Source organism: Heterodontus francisci, chromosome 10 (assembly GCF_036365525.1).
Source record: "Heterodontus francisci isolate sHetFra1 chromosome 10, sHetFra1.hap1, whole genome shotgun sequence".
In the NCBI taxonomy this organism is placed as follows: Eukaryota; Metazoa; Chordata; class Chondrichthyes; order Heterodontiformes; family Heterodontidae; genus Heterodontus; species Heterodontus francisci.
In genome coordinates, this window is record NC_090380.1 from 47,250,449 (window position 1) to 47,277,192 (window position 26,744).

At 42.9% G+C, this 26,744-nt stretch overlaps 1 protein-coding gene across 7 annotated transcripts in view; it reads left to right on the forward strand.

Annotated features, from left to right (window-relative positions):
• Positions 1-26,744, forward strand: part of dmd (dystrophin) — a 1,950,296-nt gene that overhangs the window by 658,997 nt on the left and 1,264,555 nt on the right. For all 7 annotated transcript variants that reach the window (XM_068040560.1, XM_068040554.1, XM_068040555.1 and 4 more), the window contains 4 exons: positions 1,715-1,838; positions 2,632-2,719; positions 16,840-17,084; positions 23,441-23,621. In XM_068040560.1, coding sequence (XP_067896661.1) covers positions 1,715-1,838; positions 2,632-2,719; positions 16,840-17,084; positions 23,441-23,621 — 638 coding nt within the window. The remainder of the gene's footprint in view (positions 1-1,714; positions 1,839-2,631; positions 2,720-16,839; positions 17,085-23,440; positions 23,622-26,744) is intronic.

Here is a 26,744-nt window from a genome sequence, read left to right on the forward strand (position 1 = left end):
TGAGGATAATATCATCTTCGATGACTTCAGCCCTGCCATTGGCTATGGCCTCAATAAAGGCCACTCCAATGTTGGCAACCACCATCTGTTCCAGTTAGGTGGTGCCATCTCTAGTTATGCACAACCTTATCCTATAGTGAGTGGGAAGTATATCAGTGAGTGTGGTGCAATCTGTTTGGGTCATGTGGCTCCATTGGTTGAATCACTGGCAGTGTGTACAAGCTGTGAGATGTGGGTGTGAGGCTTGCAGAAGTGTGAGGGTGAGGTGAAGCTATGAACGTTAGGTACGAGAGAAAGACTTTCTTTCATGACCACAGAACATCCCAAAGTGCTTTACAGCCATAAAGTCCTTTTGAATTATAGTCTCTGTTGTAATGCAGGAATGGATGAGTCATGGCTGATAGAGATTGTTGGTAGAAGAGTGATGGGGCTGTGGTGAATTGAACAGTGTGTGAGGCTAGTGGTTCAGGTGTAAGGATTTGGCATCTGAAGATGAATCCACTGACCTTGACCACTCCTGTGAGGTCATTGAATTGCTTGGGGCTCTGTAGCCAGTCCTCAGGGCGACACTGCTGGCATTCACCGTGATGGCTATCTGGTCCCGCTGCCTTCGCACTGTCTGACATGAGGGCCGCCTGGCCCACTCTGGATAGAGGACATCTCTCCCTCCCTTCACCTACTGCACCAAGGCCTCCAGTGCAGCATCTAAGAACCTCTGAGCATGCGCTCTCCCCTGTTGCACCATTGTCTCTCTTCTTGCAGGGTAGATTCTCTTGCCCAGCCACTTCAAGCACTTGCTGCTGATAGAATGTATCTGTCCTTTAAGAGGTGCAGGCTAGCTTTACGTGGTTTTTGCCTCTTGAAAAACCTGGACCCCCTGCTGAAATGTGCAGTTACTCAAAAGCATTTTTAGCGCTGGATTGCACGCTACAATTGTTTAAATGAGCACACAGCAGACTGCATGCAGCCTGCATCAAAAGGCAGTATTGCACGCATTGTGACCCCATGCTTGTTTTACCCCCCCCACTGAACTTTATGTCAACAGAAATGTGGATGGACAGAAAGGAAGGTAATGTTGGCTTTGACCTACTGCATAAATGAATACAATATGAGTAATGGAGATTGTAGCAATGTTGTCATGTCATTTCCAGTGTTATAATAAGCAAGATTTTTTGCAAGAGCCCCAGACCCCAATAAAGCAGGGTCCTCAACAGGTGCTAGAATTTTATGTACTGCTCTTCCAAACTGGGAAGAAGAATGCCTTCAACTAGTCATGCAACATATGCACATTATTCACAGGCACTCTGAAATTCCAGTGGATAAACAAAAACATGTCAAATGGACATGTAAATGACAAATTATGCATTCATCATGCTGCATAGCTCTACTGAATAAAGTACTGCTTTTGCACCGTTGCACCACAGGCAACTGTTGCTCATGCCAAGACGACTGCCAATAATAAAGTTCAGCCTTCATGTTTTATTTTCTCTGAAGGACTCCCATCTCCATACAACATTTCACACCCAAAATTCTTGAACTGTTCTATTTTAATGCAGTAGTGAATTTAATAAAGAGAAACCCACTTGCAGACATTTCATCCATAATAATTGGAGTTTACCTGCAGATGCAGGTAGATTGAGTATCTTATCCTCTGAATAGAAACTTAAATGAGACTGGTGACAAACTTTGATTAATAATTGACTACTTTCTGCAGGTTTGATGTTGATACAACAGAGCTGCACAGCTGGATGACGCGATCGGAAGCCATCCTTCAAAGTCCAGAGTTTGCAATCTATCGCAAAGAAGGAAGTATCTCGGATCTTCAGGAGAAAGTTAACGTATGTCAATTCTTTAATATGTAAAAGATAATGAGTAATAATCTAAGTTAAATTAGCCATTTTGTCACGAATGTTGATGCAATAATGCATCTGAAATGCATCTCAAATGTTAACATTTTGCATCACAATCTTGACAGTAACGAGATTTGTGCAGTACTTTTATTTACATATTATGTTCAATTATTGGACACCAATACAGGATTTTAGATATTAGATTTTAATATGTCTGCCTTTTAATCAGTGCATCATATCTAAGGTTAAATTTAGCTCAGGAAATTGTGATTATAATCTTCAGCTCAGTGGAAATGGGGTTAGGCCAAGAAAATACATGAATTCAGCTATCTCTATTAACGGGCAACCAGAAAACAGAACATAAACTGTTACTTGCTGTGCAGACATATGATTGATTGAGCTTTGGAATCAGACTCCAATGCCAGAGTTTTCCTCAACCGTCCCCGCCCCAATGATTCACCCTATTAACTGGTCCAGGAGTGCTGTGAGTGTGTAAACCTAACCTTGTTTCATTGACTATGATAGCCCACATTTGACAAAAAGAGATATTGGTAATCCATTAAGCATAATTTTGTGAAGGTTACAGACATGTGCATATCAGTTAGGATGTCTTATTTACGCTGCAATTGCATGTGTGACAAATAGCAAAAAATACTAATCTTTACACTCGGGTAAATTCAGCCAAGTGACAACCTATTGGGTTTATTTAGGGGTATTGTAATTTTGTTAAGCCTCCTCGAAACATGGTATGGGGCAAGCTCATTTTCTTATCCTGTTGTAGGCAATCGAGAAGGAGAAACCCGAAAAATACAGAAAATTGCAAGATGCCAGCAGATCAGCTCAAGCCCTGGTGGAACAGATGGTGAATGGTAATTACATGCAAGTTGATTCAGATAATCTTCTTAGGGATTTGTGCGACACACAAGTTCGCATTTATCACACAGGAGATATTAGCAAACAGCAATCTAAAAGCAAACACCAACTTCACAGCATACATTTAATGTGTTCATCAAGTGTGATGCATATATTAAGCAACCAAATTGAAAGTGAACTGACAAATCATAAACATTAACACATATTGTAAATTATGTCATCAAAAAACAAGACTTGTTGTATTTTGTCTCACCTTAGTTGAAGTGATTCTGCTATACGTTCACAATCATTGCCAGGAGTGAATATGTTTGCAAAATGCAGTAGAATTTCCAAAGGGGTTCTTGCAGTAATTCTGGTGGAAGATCTATGGAAACCCTGGAGAAACATCTATGGAAACCCTGGAGAAACAATGGATGATCAGGAAGCTCAACCCAGTGTCTTTCTTGAACTTGTATATTTTTTGGATGGATAGGTAATGATGTCAGCAACATTCCCCTATATTGTATAGTTAAACTAATCCCAGTACCACTGCCTATCCATTCATAGGACACAGTATCGGTGTATATCAGGTTGCATGGTTTGACTTGGGAAGCCTCCTATGCATCGCTGTCTGCCATGTTGCATGTACTGATGGAATTTGTATTTGGAAATAGTAATAAATCACAACCCGAAGAAAGAGAAGCAGGAGTAGACTATATGATCCCTTGAGCCTGTTCCACTATTCAATATGATCATGGCTGATCTTCCTCAACGCCACTCTCCCACCTGCTCCCCATATATGGAGATAATACGGAAGGTGGAGTTGAGATAGAAGATCAGTAATGATCCTGTTGAATGGCAGAGCAGGCTCGAGGGGTCAGATGGCCTACTCCAGCTCCTATTTCATATATTCTTATTCACTTTCAAGTGTGTTCCAAGGTGCTTATACATCAAAGTCCTGATGCGTTACTGGTACAAAACATATTGAAGATTGGAAAGTCATGGGTTAGTCATTGGGAAAGGCATGGGTTAATCAAGGAGAGTCGGCATGGATTGTTGAAAGCAAAGCTTGATTGAATTCTTTAGGGTAACAGAGAAGGTTGATCATGGTAGTGTTGTAGATGTATTTATAGACTTTCAGAAGGCATTCGACAAAGTGACACACAAGAGGTGCATTGAGAATCCCCCTTGGAATTAAGGGGGAAAGTGGTGATATGGATACAGAATTGGCCCAGTGACAGGAAGCAGAGGGTGTCAATAGATGGATGTTTTCCAGACTGGGAGGTAGTTTACAGTGGTGTTCCCCAAGAATCAGGTTTGGGTCCATTATTTTCAATTTTAATGAACAACCTAGATTTGAGTGTAGAAAACAGCATTATAAAGTTTGCAGACTTTATAAGAACATAAACAGAATGCCAACCCAAAAAAGTTGCATTTATTCCTACTCTTTGTTTTCTGTCATTCACCCAATCCTCAGTCCATGCTAATATATTACCCATCATCCCATGAGTTCTAATTTTTTGTAATCTCTTGTGTGGCACCTTATTGAATGCTTTTTTGAAAATCCAAAAACACTACATCCACTGGTTCCCCCATTATCCATCTTACTAGTTACATCCTCAAAAAACTCTAATTCTAAGATTTGTCAAACACAATTTCCCTTTCATAAATCCATGTTGACTCTGCTTACTCATATTATGATTTGCCCTGTTATCACATCCCAAATAAGAGATTGTAGCATTTTGCCTATTCCTGATGTTGGTCTAACTGGCCTTTGGATTCCCATTCTCTCTACTACTTTTTTTAAATAGTGAGGTTATATTTGCTGCCTTCCATTCCTTGAGGACTAAGGAATTCCGGCAGATCAAAGCCAATGCCATCTGCAGCTATCTCTTTTAAAACCCTAGAATCCAGGGGATTTGTCACCACTTAGTTCCATTAATTTCTCCAGAACTATTCTTTATTTATTTATACTGATTTAAGTTCCTCATTCTTGCTAGAACCTTCATTTCCCGTTATTTCTGAAATGTTTTTTGTGTCTTCTACCATGATGACAGGTATGAAATATTTGCCCAATGTTCCTTCCATTTATTCCCAATATAATTTCGCCCATCTTTGCCTCTGATCGGCCCACATATACTTCCACTAATCTCTTCCTATTTACATTCCTATGTATATTTGTTGCAAATTATGTATTAATTCTTTAAATGCTAGCCATTGCCTGTCTACCATCATATTTTTTAATGTAGTTTCCCAACTTACCTTAGCTAACTTGCCCCCTCATTCCTACATAATTTCCTTTAGATTTAAGACCTAATTTCAGATTTAACTAAGTCACTTCCAAAAATTATATTGTGTAATTTATTAGTGATTACTAGCTGGAATTGTACTGTTTGCACAGAGTGAGGCTGTGAGTTGTGTGTGGGGGATTTCACTGGCTGGGCGGGGAGGTGCTCTTTGGTCTCTTTCTTTGCTGCCTTTTCAGCCTCTACGGTGCAGGGGATAAAGCTGATTGCAAATAACTGGTAAGTTATTACACTTATTGCACTAGCAATAATTGATTGTAAAGCTAAGTAATGACATGGCAGCTCGGCCAAATGGAATGTGTCTCCTGTGGTATGTAGGAAGTTGTGGGTGCAACATGTGTCCTTGACAAACACATCTGCAGGATGTTTCGGAGCTCAAGCGGCAGCTGGAGTCACTGTGGCGCATCCACGAGGCGGAGGACTTCATAGATAGCACATTTCAGGTGGTAGTCAACCTGGTGCTTAAGAGAGCACAGTCAGAGAGGAACTGGATAGCTGCCAGACAGACAAGAAGGTCAGGGCAGGTAGTGCAGGAGTTCCTGGAGGGCATCCCACTTTCTAACAGGTATTCAGTTCTGAGTACTGATGGGAAGGAGGGTTCCTCTGTAGAGTGCAGTGAGAGTCATGACTGGAACATCATGGGTGACTCAACTGCGCAGGGAAGGAGGAGAAAAGCCAGGAGAGCAATAACAATAGGGGATTCTATGGTTAGAGTAACAGGTAGGTGTTTTTGTGGTCACAGCTGTGATTCCAAAATGGTATGTTGCCTCCCTGGAGCAAGGGACATGGATATTACCGAGAGGCTACAGAACATTCTGGAGGGCGAGGGTGCACAGCCAGAGTTCATGGTCCACATTGGTACCAACGATATAGCAAGTAAGAGGGATAGGGTCCTGTAGGCTGGGTTTAGGGAGTTAGGAAAGAGATTAGCAAGCAGGACCATAAGGGTAGTAATCTCCGGATTACTCCCAAGGCCACGTGCTAGTGAGTATAGTAATAGGAAAATACATCAGATAAATGCGTGGCAAGAGAGGGTGCAGGAGGGAGGGCTTCAGATTTCTGGGGATTGGGACCAGTTCTGGAGAAGGTGGGACCTGTGCAAGCCAGACAGTCTGCACCTGAACAGGACTGGGACAAATATCCTTGCAGGAAGGCTTGCGAGTACTGTTGGGGATGGTTTAAACTAGATTGGCAGGGAGATGGGAACCTGAGCGCAGTCTTAGATAGGACAATTTCAGGGCACGGAACAGGATGTAGAAAATTAGCAAAATTAGCGAGTGACTCTGAAAGGCAGAAGAAGCAAAGATTAAAAAGTGTGCAACACAGGAGTTTGGCAGTTATAAAGGGTATTTATTTAAATGCAAGGAGTATAGTAAATAAAGTTGAGGGCACATATGGACACAAGGCAACACGATATCATTGCTATAACGGAAACTTGGCTTAAAGAGGGGCAAGAATGGCAGCTCAACATCCCTGGATATAGAGTTTTCAGGCGTGATAGAGAGAAAAAAGGGGGGTTGTAGCATTACTAGTTGAGGAATCAATAATAGCTTTGAGGAGGGATGATATGCTAAATGAATCATCAAACGAGGCCATATGAGTGGAGCTCAGAAATAAAAAGGGGGCAGCTACATTACTAGGACCGTACTGTAGACCCCCAAATCATGAGAGGGAAATTGAAGAACAAATATGTAGGCAGATTTCTGAGTGCAAAAACTTTAGGGCAATAATAGTTGGGGGTTTCAACTACCCCAATATCAAACGGGATACAAACAGTATGAAGGGCACAGAGGGGACAAAATTCTTGAACTGTGTTCAAGAGAGCTTTTTTAGCCAGCACGTAACAAGCCCAATGAGATAGGGCGCAATTCTAGATTTATTCTTCGGAAATGCAGCTGGGCAAGTGGATGAAGTAACAGTGGATGACCATTTTGGAGATAGTGACCATAATACAGTTAGTTTTAGCATAATCATGGAAAAGGACAAAGATAAAACCGAAGCAAAGGTTCTAAATTGGGGGAAGGCAAATTTTACAAAACTGAGAGGTAACCTGGTGAAAGTGGACTGGATACAGCTACTTGAAGGAAAATCAGTGGCAAACCAGTGGGAGGCATTCAAGAGCGAGATACTACGGGCACAAGTGTAGGCATGTCCCCACAAAGATTAAGGGTGGTACTGCCAAATCTAGAGCCCCCTGGTTATCTAAAAGCTTACAGGGTAAGTTAAAGCAGAAAAAGAAAGCTTATGATGATCACAAATATCTTCATACTTTAGAAAGCCTAGAGGAGTATAGAAAGTGCAGGGGCGAAATAAAAAGGAAATTACAAAAGCAAAGAGAGGCCATGAAAAAATATTGGCAGGTAAAATCAAGGAACATCCAAAGGTCTTTTATCAGTAATTAAGAGCACGAGGATAACTAAGGAAGGGGTAGGACCTATCAAAGATGTACACGGGAACGTATGCATGAATGTAGAAGTTGTGAGCAGGGCTCTTAATGATTTTTTAGTCTATGTCTTCACAAAGGAAAGGGGTGATGCAGACATTGCAGTTAAAGAGGAGGAATGTGAAATATTAGATACGATAAGCATAATGAGAGAGGAAGTACTTGAGGATCAGACATCCCTGAAAGTGGATAATTCGCCAGGACTGAATGGATTGCATCCCAGGTTGTTAAAGGAAGCCAGGGAGGAAATAACGGATGCGCTGAGGATCATCTTCAAATCCTCACTAGATACAGGCGAGGTACCAGGTGTGCGAACATTGTACCATTGTTTAAAAAGGGTGTGTGGAATAGGCCACAGTAACTGTAGGCTGGTCAGTCTGACTTCGTGATGGGTAAGTTGTTAGAATCTATTCTGAGGGATAGGATAAACTGTCACTTAGAAAGGCATGGATTAATCAGGGACAATCAGCATGGATTTGTTAGGGTAAGGTCATGTCTTACTAACTTGACTGAGTTTTTTGAGCAAGTGACAAGGAAGGTTGATGAAGGTAGTGCAGTGGATGTGGATTACTGGATTTTAGTAAGGCATTTGACAAGGTCGCACATGGCAGACTGGTCAGTAAAATGAAAGCCCATGGGATACAGGGGAAGGTGGCAGGTTGGATCCAAAATTGGCTCAGTGACAGGAAACAAAGGGTAATAGTCAACGGATCTTTTTGTGAATGGAAAGCGGTTTCCAGTGCTGTTCCACAGGGCTCAGTGTTCGGTGCCTTGCTGTTTGTGGTATATATTAATGATTTGGACTTAAATGTGGGTGGCATGATTAGGAAATTTGTTGATGACACAAAAATTGGCTGTGTAGTTGATAGTGAGGAGCAAAGCCGTGGACTGCAGAGTGATATCAATGTTATGGTTGAGTGGGCGGAAAAGTGGCAAATGGAATACTGTCTGGAGAAGTGTGAGGTATTGCATTTGGGGAGGGAAAATAAAGTGAGGGAATATACAAAAAATAGGAGGATATTGAGACGGGTAGTAGAAGTGACAGGCCGTGGAGTGCATGTCCACAGGTCTCTGACGGTGGCAGGACAGATGGATAGGGTGGTGAAGAAGGCATAATGCTTTCCCTTATTGGCCGAGGTATAGAGTACAAAAGAAGGGTTGCGATACTGGAACTGTATAGAGTATTGGTTAGGTCACAGCTGGAATATTGCGTACAGTTCCGATCATCACGTTACAGAAAGGACATAATTGCTCTGGAGACAGTATAGAGGAGATTTACAAGAATGTCGCAGGGCTTGAAGGTTGCAGCTATGAGGAAAGATTGGATAGGCTAGGGTTGTTTACCCTGGAACTGAGGAGGCTGAGGAGTGACCTGATTGAGGTATACAAAATTATGAGGGGCCTAGATAGAGTGGACCGGAAGGACCTGTTTTCCCTGTCAGGGAGGTCAGTTACTGGGGGCACAGATTTAAGGTGATTGGTAGAAGGATTAGAGGGGATATGAGAGGAAACCTTTTCACCCAGAGGGTGGTGTCTGTAATTTGCTGCCAGGAATGGTGGTGGAGGCAGAGAACCTCAATTCTTTTAAAAGGTACCTGGACATGTACCTGAGGTGCTGTAACCTGCAGGGCTATGGATCAGGTGCTGGAAGGTGGGATTAGTTTGGGTGGATAGTTTATTCGGCTGGCGCAGCCACAATGGGCTGAATGCTGTACTTTTTCTAAGGTTCTATTATGGTCACTCTTCTCGAGAGGCCCTTTACTACGAGGCTATTAATTAAACCTTTCTCATTGCACAATACTAGATCCAAAATAGCTGTTCCCTAGTTGGTTCCTTGACATAGATCTGGAAACTTGGCAACGCAGTAGATAGTGATTTAAGATTGTTGTAGACTTCAGGATGAGATAGACAGGATAGTGAAATTGGCAGAAGTGTGGCAGATAGAATTCAATGTGGAGAAGTGTGAAGCAATGCACTTTGGGAGGACTAATGTGGAGAGATAGTATACTATAAATGGCATAATTTTCAAAAGTGTAGGTGAACAGAGAGACCTTGGTGTCCATATACACAAATCCTTGAAGGTGGTAGGGCAAGTTGATAAGTTGGTTAAAAAAAGCATAAGGGTTACTTGGGTTTACAAATAGAATATAAAAGCAAAGAGATAATGTTAGGCCTAGCTGGAATAGTGTGGACAATTCTGGGCACCATGAATCAGGAAAGATGTAAAGACCTTAGAAAGAGTACAGAGGAGTTTTACCAGAATGTTACTAGGGATGAGTGACTTCAGGAGAGGTTGCAAAAGTTAAGACTGTTCTCCTCGGAACAGAGAAGGTTAAGAGGTGATCTAATAGAGATTTTCAAGATGATGAGAGGTTTTGATAGAATAAATAGAGAAAAACTATTCCCTCTGTCGAGTGATTCAATAATCAGAGGTCATAGATTTAAAATCATTGGCCAAAGATCTGGAGGGGAGATGAGGAAAAATTTTTTCACTGAAAGTTGGCAGAATCTGGAATATTCTACCTGAAAAGTTGGTTTGAGCTAATTCCATAATTAATTTTAAAAGGGAGTTGAAAAGGAATTTGAGGACAAGGAACTGAGTTGAGTTACAGACAAAAGTAGTGGGTGCTGGACTAATCACAACTGCTCTTTCAAAGAGCTGGTGCAGCTGTGATGGGTCAAATGGCCTCTTTCTCCGTTGTACTATGATTCTATGATATCTATGGTTATCTCCCTCCAGTTTCAATGTGAGAGTTCAAATCCTTTAGAACATGCAAGATACAGGTATATTTACGTATTATACAACCATGCATATGAACAATTTTCATATTTAATTTTCCAAAGGGCATAATATTAAATATAACCAGAATTGACAACACATTTAGATGGATCTCCTATTAAAAGTCTGCAGCCTTGACACCGTTGCCCACACTATCCTCCTACGGCATCCAGCTGGGTGGGACTGCTCTCACCTGGTTCCATGCTTATCTGTCTAGTTGTAGCTAGAGAATCACCATCAATGGCTTCTCTTCCCATTTCCGGACAGTTACCTCTGGTGTTCCCCCCCCCCCCCCCCAAAGATCTATTCTTGACTCCCTCCTTTTTCTCATTAACATGCTTCCCTTCAGCAACATTGTCCGAAAACACAATGTCAGTTTCCATAAGTATGCTGATGACACCCAGCTTTACCTCACCACCAGCTCTCTCAACCCCATCACTGCTTGTCCGACATTCAGTACTGGATGAGCAGAAATTTTCTCCAATTAAATGTTGGAAAGACTGAAGCCATTGTCTCGCCACAAACTCTGCTCTCTTCCCACCAACTTCATCCCTCTCCCTAACAACTGTCTGAGGCTGAACCAGACTGTTCACAACCTTGGTGTTATTTTTGGCTCCAAGATGAGCTTTCAGCTGCATGTCCCGCCCTCACTAAGACTTTATATATTTCTATCTCTGTAACATCGCTTGACTCCACCCTGCCTTAGCTCTTCTGCTGCTGAAACTCTCATCCATGTGTTACGGTCAAGTAAGGAGGGGTCGAAGGGCTTCCCTCTTCTTGTTGGACCACAACAAGTTTCATTCTTTCTTCAAGTGGATGTACTGGCCAATTCAGTACGTGTTTGGTTCTGGTTATGATCACAGCAAGTAAGTAATTAATCGGACAGGCTTTCTTAAGATAACAAAGAAAGAGGTTAACTTTGTTGTACCTAAACCAAACTAATAAAATATTAAACAACGCATCAACTTCACACACACACACACACACACACACACACACACACACCCCTCCCCCGCCCCCCCCCCCCCCGCAGACAAATAGGTTACAGAGTGGGGAAAGATAGATTGGTTGAGTTAGAGTCCATAAAAAAGGTAGTAGTGCTTGGTGATGCAGCTGCCTTCTAGCTGAATTTAGTGCTCCTTAAGAGGTACATCACTGCCTCACTAAGTCTCTTGGAGACAGGGACACGAATGATTTCCTCCAATGACGTTTCTGATTGTAGCTAGAGTATGCAAAGGTAGTCAGTCAACAAACAGGATTTGGTGCATAGTGACAGCAGTGTGTACCATCTCCAAGATGCACTGCAGCAACTCACCAAGGATCCTTCGACAGCACCTTCTGAACCCATGACCTCTACCATCTAGAAGGACAAGGGCAGCAGACACAAGGGAACACCACCACCTGCAAGCTCCCCTCCAAGTCACACACCATTCTGACTTGGAATTATATCACCATTTCTCCACTGTCACAGGATCATAATCCCTTCCTAGCAGCATTGTGGGCATACCTACATCACACGGACTGCAGCGGTTCAAGAAGGCAGCTCACCACCACCTTCTCAAGGGCAATTCAGGATGGGCAATAAATGCTGACCTTGCCAGCAATGCTCAAATTCCATGAATTTAAAAAAAAGTAGTCAGCACAGCCAACAACCCAAATATCATCTCAAGATCTCAAGGTCACATAATTGGAAAACCATCTGTTTCTAAGCACGTTGCCTCGGAAGAAACTTTAGATGTTGAAATTTTGCTCCCGTGCAATGGGAATTTTGCTTTGCTCAGTTTTGCATCAGCCCCAGGTTTTCCACTGGATGTGTGTATGAATAATTAATTGTTTTTAGGAAGTTGTCCTGTGGGCATGTCCAGTGGGTTCAGTAAATTGTGTTGGTTTGTACTACTGGCAAAACATTGTTCAGGTGTGCCATAAAAGCTCAGAGCAGGGGACAAACTAGCTGGCACAGCATCTACTGGAAGCAATTAATGATGTACTCCTTGATTTTGGATTTGAGTTTGCTGAGCTTGCTGCTTATTTTTGTATCATCTCGAATAAATCTACAAACTGCCTCCAGGACCGCAGCCTCACAGCTCCAGTGACCCGGGTTCGGTTCTGGGTACTACCTGTGCAGCGTTTGCAAGTTCTCCCTGTGACCGCGTGGGTTTCCGCTGAGTGCTCCAGTTTCCTCCCACAGCCAAAGACTTGCAGGTTGATAGGTAAATTGGCCATTGTAAATTGCCCCTAGTGTAGGTAGGTGGTAGGAGAATTGAGGGAAGGTGGGGATGCGGTAGGGGACATGGGATTAATGTAGGATGAATATAAATGGGTGGTTGATGGTCGGCACAGACTCGATGGGCCGAAGGGCCTGTTTCAGTGCTGTATCTCTCTATGACTTGTACTGCTCTGTTTTGCGGCAGTAAGCTACTAAAGTGTTAAATTTCTTTACTACTCACTCCTTTCAGAGTGCACAGGGGACATCTGCCAAATAGACAGGTCACTGGGGCACTTTTTAAAATGCTACTCTTGTTCCACAGACTGTTGGTCCTCCTTTATTAACTTCTGACAGAGTTGCGATACCTACTAAAGCTCCAGCAAAACACAAACAGTCGCAGAAAAAGGATTCAATAAGGCTCATTTTGGGACCAGGTCCCAAATCACACGCACAATTGATTGCTAAAGCAAAGGTTTCACTGCAAATATCGATTAGGGAGCATCTGACCGAACGGACTCACCAAGGCTTCCAAAAGAAGATGATTTTTCTGCTTGCTAATTTTATGTTTCAGGGATGTATTGCTTTGCAACAGGCTCAGGAAGGGGCAGCAGTTAAACAAGGCCGAGAAGCAAGGTCAGCAAATTGCCAACAATCAGAGCAGGAAAGTACTCATGAATTGAGATAAAGATTAGATTAATCTTAAACCATTTAACTTAAATGATCAGAATAACCCCCACCCCAACAAGCATTCAGAGATCAGTTTCGCCAGTCTGAAACACTAACCGAAAATATGCTGAATCCTCATTATTCCTCATCCACTATGAATTTACAACAAAATATATACTTCAACGTAAAGGACAGGAACCCTACAAAAATTCACAAATATCTCAGTTGACTATGATTGATTTATTGTGGTGCTTTGATTGATCATTCTTTGTTTTACCGGCTGCTTCCCTTTAGTGACATTGGAAATTGAGGGCCTCATACTACCTGATTTAGTGGTTTTTTTCGAATTGCTACTTGAGTGAGCAAAGGAAATGAGGTGACTGGTTGCTACTTGTCCCAGAGAGATTTTTGTACTGGTGGTGTGGGTGGGGGGGGTGGTGGTGGCGGCGAAATGACTCCTTGAATCTTTCAACAGGGTCATCAGAAGCCCATGTAACTGCTACCACCACTTGAGCTTCTGTGATTGTTTGACCCTTCTCACCTAACTCAGGTTCAGTCCTTTCAGTCGGACTTTGTGCCGAGAATGATGAATCATTAAAAGTGGCACATTGCTCATCTTTGCCTTCTCCTGCCATGCCCTTGATGATGGGTATTCCCTCTGCATGTTTGACCATCTGTGTGGGGGCAGACCACAGACTTGCTATGAGATTCTGGTTGTCATGTGTTATGCCAGTTCATATGCTCTTGCAGCATGGGACGTCCGATAGGAACAGACTTGCTGAGATCAGAGCTCACTAGAGTTACAGTGCTCCTGAGGGAGTCCATGGTTGCATTTTAGACCTTGGTAATAGGAGCTTCCCTGCAGATCCCCCTGAAAGTGTCACGTACACCAGGGTGAACTGCAAATCTGCCATTTGGTCACAAATGACCGTGCAGATGCGGCCAGTGGAATTCTTCAACTTGGCTATCGTTCTGTGCAGTGTCATTTGCACCCTCTCAAAAGACTCAGTAAATTGATGGTGTGCACCTTTTTTTGTAGTCAGATCCTGCATTGTATCAAACATGGAACTCATTGTCTTGAGGGCAGCCTGTAGCTCACCTGTGCCCTTCTTCGAGGTGCTCCATCTTCACTTGTGCTGTGAGATTCATCCAGTTAGGCCTGTTCTAACTCTAAATCATCCCCTGGATTGGATATTCTTACACTGATGAAAATAACAGGTGGAGCGAGTAATGCAGTGTGATGTGTAGCAGATGGACTGTCTGCCTTTAGCCTTGCTCCTGCTTCTCAGACGGTCTCACAGAAACTGCTAACAAGAAAAGTATTAATTGAGGAATCTGCAAGCCACTTCTTGGAACACTTTCAGCAAGTTTTGATATGAAGTATTTATCCAGGGTGAGTTTTTCAACATCTACATCCAAAGACTACTTTTCTAGAGTGGTGGGGTTGGGGTCTCCAGTTTTTAGCTTCCATCATCTATTACAGCATTTTTTGACCTTCAGTGAAAAAATGAAAATAAAATGCTGACTGTTTTCTGAAGCCTATCAGACCTAGGTAATTGACTACAGCTCTTCCCTAAACAAGATACTGGGCCTAATGGCCAACAGTTAAAAAAAAACGTTCCAGGGATGATGAGAGCTTCGTGCATGAATATGGGTTGACTTGTGCTAATGGTAGACAGTCAAGGTATGTCAAATGATAAAGCATCCTAAATATGTGGGCAGCTGACTAAGGGGAAGGTATCTGTGCGCATTCCAGGCATCCTATTGCAGACCACTATAAATAAACAAATAGAGCACTTGATTATGTGGCCAACTTGGTGCAGTTGTTGAATTTATTTTTCATTGGAGCAATGATCTCTCCAGAATGGAGACACTGCGTTGACCATTCAATGGTGTCTCACCTGTAGCTCTTCCAAGACCATACTGGATGTCATTCAGATTCAAAAATGACATTCTTCCTTTGCAGATAGTACCTTATCAGTATCTCTCACTAAAGGAAGCAGTCCTCCCTCCCTTTGGCAATTGTTAACTTAGTCCTTGAAGACTTGTAGCAATAACAGTCCAAAGGAAGCTTTCTCCTCAGAAATGAAAGTGCATGTGGAGGTTTAAAATACAGCACCTACACTTATAAAGCTCTGCGCAGGAAATATCACGCGCCTTTGAACCTTGTGGTTCCAGTGCCTCAGGTTGGGAGCACACCTGCAAGATATTCTGAAAATCTGGAGGGTGGGTTGGTGTGAATTATGCCATGCAAGGCTACGGAAGTGCTTTTTTAAATGTGGGTGTTTTGTGGAAAATCACCCAGTTTTTCTCCTGTCCAATTCAATGAAGCACAAAATCTGTTGCTGGAGGCAGAATGAAATAAGTAAAACAGTTGGGCCTTCCCCGAAAAGTGTAGTTTTATGGTTATGAGGTGGGGGCAGGAAAAAGGGAGGGGGAAATGTCAATCATGATGCTCCAGCCATCATGGTATGGGGCAGGCTTGATGGTCCAGCTGGTCTTTACCTACCTGTCAAATTGGTATGTTCCTAAATCTTTCATTACACACCTTAACTTTATAATCAACAAACAAAAATTGTTAATTCTGTATAATTTACAGAGTAACTTTTTCCATTCTGTTGACTGCTCTTCGTACATCAGCATTTAATTTCATAAATTATAATAACCTTATTCTTAACTAAATACTCACATGGTTATTTTAGCAACTTGATTATTCTATGTTAATCTAAATGAGAAGTGTTTGTTTACACACTGTGGGTTGCGATGGGAACAACATTGGATATAATTTGAACTTCAGATCCTATCTCACTATCTCATCTTCTACCATTTCCACACTTTATGAACACAATATAGAATATCTGCATCAGACAGCAAACCAAAAGTAATGTTTGCAAGCAGCAATTGATTACATATGTGGTTTTACTTTAGTTAACCTAGCAAAGCACAAATTCTATTTTTTTCAATGACCTCTTCAGACACTCCATTCAACATAGAACATAGAACATTACAGTGCAGTACAGGCCCTTCGGCCCTCGATGTTGCGCCGACCTGTGAAACCATCTGACCTACACTATTACATTTTCATCCATATGTCTATCCAATGACCACTTAAATGCCCTTAAAGTTGGAGAGTCTACTACTGTTGCAGGCAGGGCGTTCCACGCCCCTACTACTCTCTGAGTAAAGAAACTACCTCTGACATCTGTCCTATATCTATCACCCCTCAACTTAAAGCTATGTCCCCTCGTGTTTGCCATCACCATCCGAGGAAAAAGACTCTCACTATCCACCCTAGCTAACCCTCTGATTATCTTATATGTCTCTATTAAGTCACCTCTCCTCCTCCTTCTCTCTAACGAAAACAACCTCAAGTCCCTCAGCCTTTCCTCGTAAGACCTTCCCTCCATACCAGGCAGCATCCTAGTAAATCTCCTCTGCACCCTTTCCAAAGCTTCCACATCCTTCCTATAATGCGGTGACCAGAACTGCATGCAATACTCCAGGTGCGGCCGCACCAGAGTTTTGACATCTTTCATATCTTCATGTACAGAGCCCTGATATAAACAATCTGTAGCTCTGAATGTGCTAAAAATTCAGTTGGCATTTTTACTTCTGGTGCTATAAGTAACTTCAGTGTATGTTTGCCTGCAGTTTGTAAAAAGGCTGTTGTCAGATTTGCTTATAAAACACCACCAAACCCAATGGCTATTCTCCCACATTTCTTTTTTTAATTACAGAGGGGATTTCATCTGCTGATGATATCAAACAGGCTTTGGAACAGCTCCAGAACCGCTGGGAGGAATTTTGTCAACTACTGGTGGAGCGGATGGACTGGTTGCAGTATCAGAGCAAGATTATTGCTGTCTCTTCACAGCTGCAGCAGCTTGAGCAAGCCGTGATCTCTTCAGAGAACTGGCTAAAAGCACAACAGCCACCAGCCACTGAGTCAGATACAGCAAAGATCCAACTGGAGAAATGCAAGGTTAGAACATTCAACAATTAGAAGAGCAGTTTTTTTTTGCACATGTTCAGAAACATCTCTCTGCACATGGCATATCACTGATAATAGGCACAGTGTCATGAAAAGTTTTCCTCGAGTTTTGAGGCAATATTCAAACAAGCCTCAGAGAAACCACAGTTCACATTAAGATATGGTGACACTTGCTCGTACACATGGAACAACATTATGCTATTGGAGCTGTAATTTAAAAAAAAAAATAACTCTTTGAAAGCCTGCAGACTGAAGAATTTTGCTGTATTGCAGAATATTGGCTCCATGTCATCAGCTATCTGAGATGCTGTACTTGGCTGTGAGTTTGGGCTAACAATTTCCCATGCATTGAGTCCCTGATCTCACTTGTGATGATGTGGATAGCTGCTTAGTGGAGGCCAGTCTAAGTGGGAGAACACCAAAATTGGGCTGTTGGAGTGCATCCCCGGGTGCTTTTCTCCCATGCCTTGTTGGGATGCTCTGTATCCTGGAGAGATTAAGGAGAAAATAAATATAAATAAAACTGGGCAGTTAACATTATTGGAATGAAATGCAATTTGCTGCACTAAAACTTTGTAAAATATGATGATGTTTCTTGAATTATATGTTGAATGGATTGCACCCTGTAAATGTGCAAGAAAAACACATGGAAATTCTTTAATTAAATTGCTCAGAGGATAAATTGTTTGATTTTAGGTACTGACTGAGTTATGATGGCGAGAAAGGAGGGTTACTAAGCATTTTCAATCAAAAGCATTCCTATTAGCCAAGTGACCTTTGGCAAGTACAATGCTTCAGCACTCATATTTTAAATGACAACTCTCCTTTCTGCCTTTCATCTCCCAACTTCAGTTTCAGCTCCCACATAACTTAGATTCCTGACACTACCCATAAACTTCTTGGCTGTTCTCTACACTGCCTCTTATGTTTAAACATCTCTCTTTTTCTTGCTGGCCAGAATTGGATGCATTATTCAGAATATGGTCTGATCAGCATTCTGTGTAGTTTTGCCATACCACCTCTGACTTATTTTCTACTATTTATCCAATTGCTTCAAACAGGTGTTCATTCTAACATGGTGCTTGTTAAACAAGATTGTCTAATTACTAATCCTTTTCTTTGTGTTGAAATGATTATTCATTAGGTGAGCTCCTGAATGCCTGAAACCCTTTCCATTGGGCAAGCTGATAATATGTAACTCACTGACAGCAACGCCAGCCTTGTGAATATGACTGAAATTTAAAATAGCCTGTTATGGCTCAACATTCTCACCTCCCTTTACAATTTTTCTGTAGCTTCATCTCAACATATCTCTGTTGCTTTTTTCAGCCCTACATTCCAGTATAGCCATTAAAAGTTCATCTTGTTCCTGAAACCTGCCTCCTACTCCCTTAACTCAGAACGTACTTTAGAATAGCAACTTGTTCTGGAAAACAAATAATAACAAATGGATTTCTTACATAAAATAAATATGGGGATAAAATTGATATATTACTGGAAGGAGTATAAAAACAGTGTTCCATGATCTTCCTTTGAAGTTTTCCTTTATAGATGTAATGATAGGCAAGTTAAAGCAGCATCGTCAGCAAAGAGGAGTTCCCTGATGAGGACTTTCCGTACTTTGGACTTCGCTCTTAGACGGGCAAGGTTGAACAACCTGCCCCCTGATCTTGTATGGAGGAAAATTCCTTCTTCAGAGGATTTGAACGCATGTGAAAGCAGCAGGGAGAAGAAAATCCCAAAAAGTGTGGGTGCGAGAACACAGCCCTGTTTCACACCACTCAGGATAGGAAAGGGCTCTGATGAGGAGCCACCATGTTGAATTGTGCCTTTCATATTGTCATGGAATGAGGTGATGATACTTAGTATCTTTGGTGGACATCCGATCTTTTCTAGTAGTCTGAAGAGACCACGTCTGCTGACGAGGTCAAAGGCTTTGGTGAGATCAATGAAAGCAATGTAGAGGGGCATCTGTTGTTCACGGCATTTCTCCTGTATCTGACGAAGGGAGAACAGCATGTCAATGGTCGATCTCTCTGCACGAAAGCCACACTGTGCCTCAGGGTAGACGCGCTCGGCCAGCTTCTGGAGCCTGTTCAGAGCGACTCGAGCAAAGACTTTCCCCACTATGCTGAGCAGGAAGATTCCACGGTAGTTGTTGCAGTCACCGCGGTCACCTTTGTTTTTATAGAGGGTGATGATATTGGCATCGCGCATGTCCTGGGGTACTGCTCCCTCGTCCCAGCACAGGCATAGCAGTTCATGTAGTGCTGAGAGTATAGCAGGCTTGGCACTCTTGATTATTTCAGGGGTAATGCTGTCCTTCCCAGGGGCTTTTCCACTGGCTAGAGAATCAATGGCATCACTGAGTTCTGATTTGGTTGGCTGTATGTCCAGCTCATCCATGACTGGTAGAGGCTGGGCTGCATTGAGGGCAGTCTCAGTGACAGCATTCTCCCTGGAGTACAGTTCTAGGTAGTGCTCAACCCAGCAGTCCATCTGTTTGCGTTGGTCAGTGATTATGTCCCCCGATTTAGATTTGAGGGGGGCGATCTTCTTGATGGTTGGCCCAAGAGCTCTCTTCATGCCATCATACATTCCTCTGATGTTTCCGGTGTCTGAGGCCAGCTGAATATGACTGCATAGGTGTTGCCAGTAGTCGTTTGCGCAACGCCTAGCTGTTCTTTGTGCAGTACTTCTGGCTGCTTTAAGTGCTGCGGATGTTAAATCGCTGGGGGCTTTCTTGTAGTTCAACAGTGCAATGCGCTTAGCGGCTATGACAGGTTCCAGCTCTTCATTATGAGATTGAAACCAGTCTGCATTTCTCTTCGCACTTTTGCCGTAGGTGGTCAAAGCTGACTCATAGATGGCGTCTCTGATGTGGGCCCACTTGGTCTCAGCATCCCCTGTGGGAGTGTTTTGAAGGGCTGTTACAAGTGAATTTAGAAATTTTTGTAACAGCTGTGGGTGAGAAATTCTGCTCGTGTTGATGCGCGGGTGGCCCTTCTGCTTGGAATGATGCAACTTCTTTGGTCTGAGTCTAACCTTGCTGCACACCAGGGAGTGGTCGGTGTCGCAGTCCGCACTGTGGAAGCTGCGTGTGATTTGAACACTGTTTAAGGCGGCTCGCCTTGTGACAATGAGGTCTAGCTGGTGCCAACGACGCGATCTTGGGTGCCTCCATGAAACCTGGTGACAGGGTTTAGTGTGAAAGAACGAATTGGTGATGCAGAGGTTATGATAGGTACACAACTCAAGCAGTCTCTGCCCGTTCTCATTCATCCTTCCAACGCCATAGCGCCCAAGGCAGGAGGGCCATGAGTCATGGTCGGCCCCAACCCTGGCATTAAAGTCCCCCAGCAGGAATAGGTGTTTGGTGTTGGGGATGCTGCTAATGATGTTATGGAGTTGTTCATAGAATTGGTCTTTAGCTTCAGGTGGGGAGCAGAGTGTTGGAGCATAGATGCTGAGTAGGTGTACTGGACCAGAGGTGGTGAGCAGTCGGATGGACAGTATGCGTTCCGAGCCATTTGAGGGAGGCTCTATCATGCTGAGCAAGGAGTTTCTGATGGCGAAGCCCACTCCATGCTGTCTTGGTTCTTCAGGATCCCTGCCCTGCCAGAAGAAGGTGTAGTCTTGCTCTGCTAGAGAGCCACTCGCGGGGAGGCGAGTCTCCTGAAGTGCTGCAATGTCCACATTGAATCTACTGAGCTCGTTGTTAATGATGGCGGTCTTCTGAGAATCGTTGATTTGTGTAAATTCTTCTGACAGGCCAGGACACATAGTTCTGACGTTCCAGCTTGCTTTCACATGCGTTCAAATCCTCTGAAGAAGGAATTTTCCTCCACACAAGATCAGGGGGCAGGTTGTTCAACCTTGCCCGTCTAAGAGCGAAGTCCAAAGTACGGAAAGTCCTCATCAGAGAACTCCTCTTTGCTGACGATGCTGCATTAACATCTCACACTGAAGAGTGCCTGCAGAGTTTCATCGACAGGTTTGCGGCTGCCTGCAATGAATTTGGCCTAACCATCAGCCTCAAGAAAACGAACATCATGGGGCAGGACGTCAGAAATGCTCCATCCATCAATATTGGCGAACACGCTCTGGAAGTGGTTCAAGAGTTCACCTACCTAGGCTCAACTATCACCAGTAACCTGTCTCTAGATGCAGAAATCAACAAGCGCATGGGTAAGGCTTCCACTGCTATGTCCAGACTGGCCAAGAGAGTGTGGGAAAATGGCGCACTGACACGGAACACAAAAGTCCGAGTGTATCAGGCCTGTGTCCTCAGTACCTTGCTCTACGGCAGCGAGGCCTGGACAACGTATGCCAGCCAAGAGCGACGTCTCAATTCATTCCATCTTCGCTGCCTTCGGAGAATACTTGGCATCAGGTGGCAGGACTATATCTCCAACACAGAAGTCCTTGAAGCGGCCAACACCCCCAGCTTATACACACTACTGAGTCAGCGGCGCTTGAGATGGCTTGGCCATGTGAGCCGCATGGAAGATGGCAGGATCCCCAAAGACACATTGTACAGCGAGCTCGCCACTGGTATCAGACCCACCGGCCGTCCATGTCTCCGCTATAAAGACGTCTGCAAACACGACATGAAATCGTGTGACATTGATCACAAGTCGTGGGAGTCAGTTGCCAGCATTCGCCAGAGCTGGCGGGCAGCCATAAAGACAGGGCTAAATTGTGGCGAGTCGAAGAGACTTAGTAGTTGGCAGGAAAAAAGACAGAGGCGCAAGGGGAGAGCCAACTGTGCAACAGCCCAGACAAACAAATTTCTCTGCTGCACCTGTGGAAGAGCCTGTCACTCCAGAATTGGCCTTTATAGCCACTCCAGGCGCTGCTTCACAAACCACTGACCACCTCCAGGCGCGTATCCATTGTCTCTCGAGATAAGGAGGCCCAAAGAAGAAAGATAGGCAAGTACAGGTAGTGTTCAAATTGGATGCTTTCTGTTATATTGTGCATATCAAGATTTATAGAAAAACCACCTTTCACTTTGTTGAATGACAATGCCATTTCAGTGGTCTTGCCACCCTATTAAAATAATAATTCTTCAGATTTTAATCAAACATAATTGCAGACTGTCCCAGGTCAGACACTCTGCATGTGTAGCAAATGGGGATTATTGAAGCATGTCACATCTGATGGATATGGATATAAGAAGTGATGTATTTCCGCAGTATTAAAAATCCTACACCAGAATTTTACCAAATTTTGCAAGTGTCTTCCACTTGTTCGGTACCATGTTCAAACAAAGTACAGTCTCCAATGTTAAAAACGTCTGTCTTTATGAAACAGCATTTGACACCTTTATTTGTTTGGAAAAGGAGATAACATCATGCAGAAATGATGATGAAATGTTTCAGTCTAACTTTGTGTGTAATATTAAAGAAACAGATTTGTTAAGTAATTTGTGCAGATGACGCCCTTTGATAAGAGCGTGCATGAACAAATAAACACAAACACCCACTCACTCACTTACATTCTTAACTATTTTACCTTGCCCTGTGTGTATGTCATTCTCAGCATATCCTGACAGCTTTTCAATTTGATTTCTACATCCCCTGTCAAAATCTTTCATCTGTAAGTAGTGCTCGTATTTCTGGTATTTTGTGGTTGATTATGTTGGTAAGGATGATAAAATCAGTAGGGATGAAGGATTTTTCCTATTTTCACCCACTCACCACCAAGTTCAGCCTGATCTGATCTAGTACATCTTAGGTGCCATCACTAGTTCACATGTGACTGCCCTGCCATTGTACCTTAATGCCACGCTCAGAAAAGCATTCTTTACTGCATTCATCTGTATTTTCCACATCTGCTAACCATCCTCATGGCTTTCCCAAGCAAGTTAGCATTTAGTTATATACGTACTTGTGCTTTGAACTAATGTTTACTATGAACTGGATTCAGACTGTCAGACTCAATTAAGTTAAGAGCTATGACAACAATGAGAGAAAATATGTATTCATTCAGTCCTGCCTGGACTTAAACCTAAGTTGTTGGTGAAAGCCTAGTGATCTCTCCCAATTCATTATTTTGCTCAGCCCTCCCAGAGTCACTGCTTTACGTTCTAATTTGAGCATCTATCATCTTGCTGTATAAATTAGCATTGAACATTTAAACTCCTGATTAGTCAACATTAAATCTTGCTGGACAACCAATGAAAGCTCAAGGTTGCTGGGTTTAAATGCTCCAGAGAAGCTGGCCAGTTATGACTTTCATATGTGTGTTAGGCGATCCCCATGCAATATAAAACTTGGAGCTTTCAAAAATATTCATATCCTGATATTGACAAAGTAAAATTTGTTTTTGTGTAAACTTTTCAGGAGGAAATCTCGCGATTGACAGCAATGCAACCTTTGGTACATAAACTGACAGAACAAGGAGCTGAGTTAAAACAGAAAGAAGAGGTGCCTAAGTCTTTAGGGGCTGATATCGTGGCCTCTACCAGTCATTTTGCTCATGTTCTTAAAGCTCTGCTGGCTGAAGAGAAACAGTTGCACTCACGTAAGTGATCAAACTGGATATGCTTAATCATGCTAAAAGCCCATCTTTCAGTCAGTAAAAGTTTCAAACGTTTGGAATTGTATCTCTCTAACCAAAATGTTACCAAATAATAAAAGCAATTCATCTTTTGAGAATTGCAAAACTGTTTTTCACAAAGTACAAGTAGTATTCCAAGTTCCTCAGAGGAATGGATGCATGTGTTATCTAGTTCTTTTCTAAATCATGACTGAACACAAAATGTAGAATTCATTCAGTTGGAAAAGCAAAAGCCTGTGTCAAGGACAGTGAGTACCCTTTGCATGAATCAAAGTAACTGGAGAGAAACTTCTGGCTGTAGTTATATAAATCTCCATTTAACTAACATTTCAACTCTTGCAGCAGATTGTAAGTTTTTTTAAGAGTTCAAAAGTAATACGCTGCTTTTTTCCATTCACTGTTATCTTTTGTTATATAAAGACTCAACTACATTGATTTTCCGAGCCCAAGAGTTGAAACTCCAATTAAAGTCAGCTGTCAATGCTCTAAATTGTCTCGTACTCCATTCTTAGAGATTTAACCTTGGTGCTTTGATCCAATGTTAGTTTCTTCTTTTCTCTTTCACAGCTTCTCTTTCTCTGCTAACCAAGGCCTATGCTTTCCCTTGACCTTCACTTCACTTTCTATTGCAGCCTTCTGATTCTTTTAACTCTCAGTTGCAAACTTGTTTAGTTTTTGCTGTTTTCTTTCCTTTCCTAATGTTACATCCTTTTACATAACACATAATTTTATTTTAATTTATTCTGCTGATGGTTTAACAGGCTTACACAATGAGGAATGGGGTCAGACAGGCTGGGAAGTTCTCTTGGTCAGTCTCATGTCTGTTAATTTAGCGCAGTGTTGTGGGGGGCGGTGACAGTTTATTTTTGGGTGAGGAAGGGGAACGTTGTCCAGGTATCTGATTCCTGATCATTATCCAGTGACTGCTGCTAGAGGTGCATATGGTGGAAATAGGACTGACTTGGTTTTGATGCGTTGTCTGATAGTACATAATGCCAGCCCTCACTGTCAAAGCTCACACATTAATGTTGGATGAGATGCTGGAAAGAAACTAGTGCCCTGAAACTAGACTCCAGCAAGAAGTCAATATCTTGAAAAGGGAATAAAAGAAAACTGGCATAAAAAAATTGTTTCCTAATGTTGAGTAAGATAATTTTACAGTTTTACACCTTGTGAATTTGCTCTGAAAAGAGCAGTTGTTTCCTTGAAAAATGAGTTCTTAGAAGAACAGTGGCGCAGTGGTTAGCACCGCAGCATCACAGCTCCAGTGACCAGGGTTCAGTTCTGGGTACTGCCTGTGCGGAGTTTGCAAGTTCTCCCTGTGTCTGCGTGGGTTTCCTCCCACATCCAAAGACTTGCAGGTTGATAGGTAAATTGGCCATTGTAAATTGCCCCTAGTGGTAGGAGAATGGTGGGGATGTGGTAGAGAATATGGGATTAATGTAGGCTTAGTATAAATGGGTGGTTGTTGGTCGGCACAGACTCGGTGGGCTGAAGGGCCTGTTTCAGTGCTGTATCTCTAAATAAATAAATAAATAAAAAAACTGGCAGGCCTCAATGTTTTGGGCAGTGTATTCTGCCTGTCGTCTGGTGGAATAACTGGAACAGGTGGAAATGGTGGAGAATGGGAATGTGGGTGAGATCATACTGCTGATAAGGTCATTATGTGTTCTTGTTCTTGCTGCTATTGGTCTGCTAATTGTGTTCCATGATAGGCCTGTACATGCTATTGTTCTTGTTGCTGATTGGTCAGCTGTTGTGTCTCATGGTAGATCGATGCATACTATTGTTCTTGTTGGGCGAGGTTGGGTGCTGAGCAGGTGGTGCTGTGTTTCTTGAGTAGGGGTAGTCTTGGGGGACGGTGTGGTGTTGATAGATCTCCATAACCGCCCTGATGTATCTTGTATGCCAGTGCGTAATGGATCAGATGAGTTTTTGGAATTGGAGATCTATCAACATTACACTGTTCCCCGAAATGAGAGAGAACTGTTAGCATCGACATCAAGGGAAATTAGGTAGTCATCAGTTTAGTGGGAATAGGATCAAGGGAGCAGGAGCTGGGTCTCATGGACAAGATGAGCTCAGAGAGGGCATGAAGGGAGAGAGGCTAGATACTAGAGAAAGATGTGAACTTGGGGCTAGGGCAGGGGGCAACTACAGAGAAGGTTTGGTCTGGTGGGCTAGGGGAAAGGAGGAAGTGGCAGAGGCAGCTGATTGGATAGTCTCAAACTTAGTGACAAAAAAGTTCATGGGCTCCTCACACTAATTGTAGAGGTGAGAGTGGAGGAGACAGGGAAAAGGGTTTTAAGAAGACAGTTTTCAGTAGAGCAAGGGTTACTTTGCCTGATCCTAGAATCATGGGCAGTTTTGGCATGCCAGAGCAGGACCCCAAAATGCTTTATGCGGTCCAGCCAGATCTGGTGGTGAATGGCTAAACCAGTTGTCCGCCATATCCATTCAAGTCTGCATTCCTTGGACTTAAGGCAGTGGAGTTTAGGGCCATACTGGGAATTGTTCAAGGTGTGAAAGAGTAATGGTTTTAATAGGAATGAGGGCATTAAAGGTTGAGGTGAGAGTGTGGTGGTGGAGCAGATTGGTAGCTGCAGAAATGTCATGATGAATGGAGGGTCAAAGGCTAGGCAGTTAGGAATTTGAAAGTGCAATTGTAAGTGAATTGGGAGAGAGTTTTTTCCAGGGGTGGTCACATAAGAAAGTAGAGTGGGAGTGGTGGGTAGGAGGATACCTATCAAGAGTGATGCATGGAAGGATTAGAGATAGCCTTATCTGTAATTGACATGTTGGGAGTAGCAAAACCACATGAGGTGGCAAGGTCAAGAGGGTGGCTGCGCATGTTGGTTGAGGAGTTTACATTGAAGGAGAGATTGAGGGAGAATAAGGGGGCAGTGAACTGAGAGGAGTGAGAGCATATTGAGTTGTGATGGAGGTTGAAATTACTGAGCAAGAGCAGTTGATTAGTGCAGAGACTGAGGGAGGAAAGCAGTGAAGATATCTTGCTGAGAAAATGTTTAGTTGGGTGGGCAGTAAAGAACGAGGATTCCAAGTGAGAGATGAGAGGGATAGAACAAG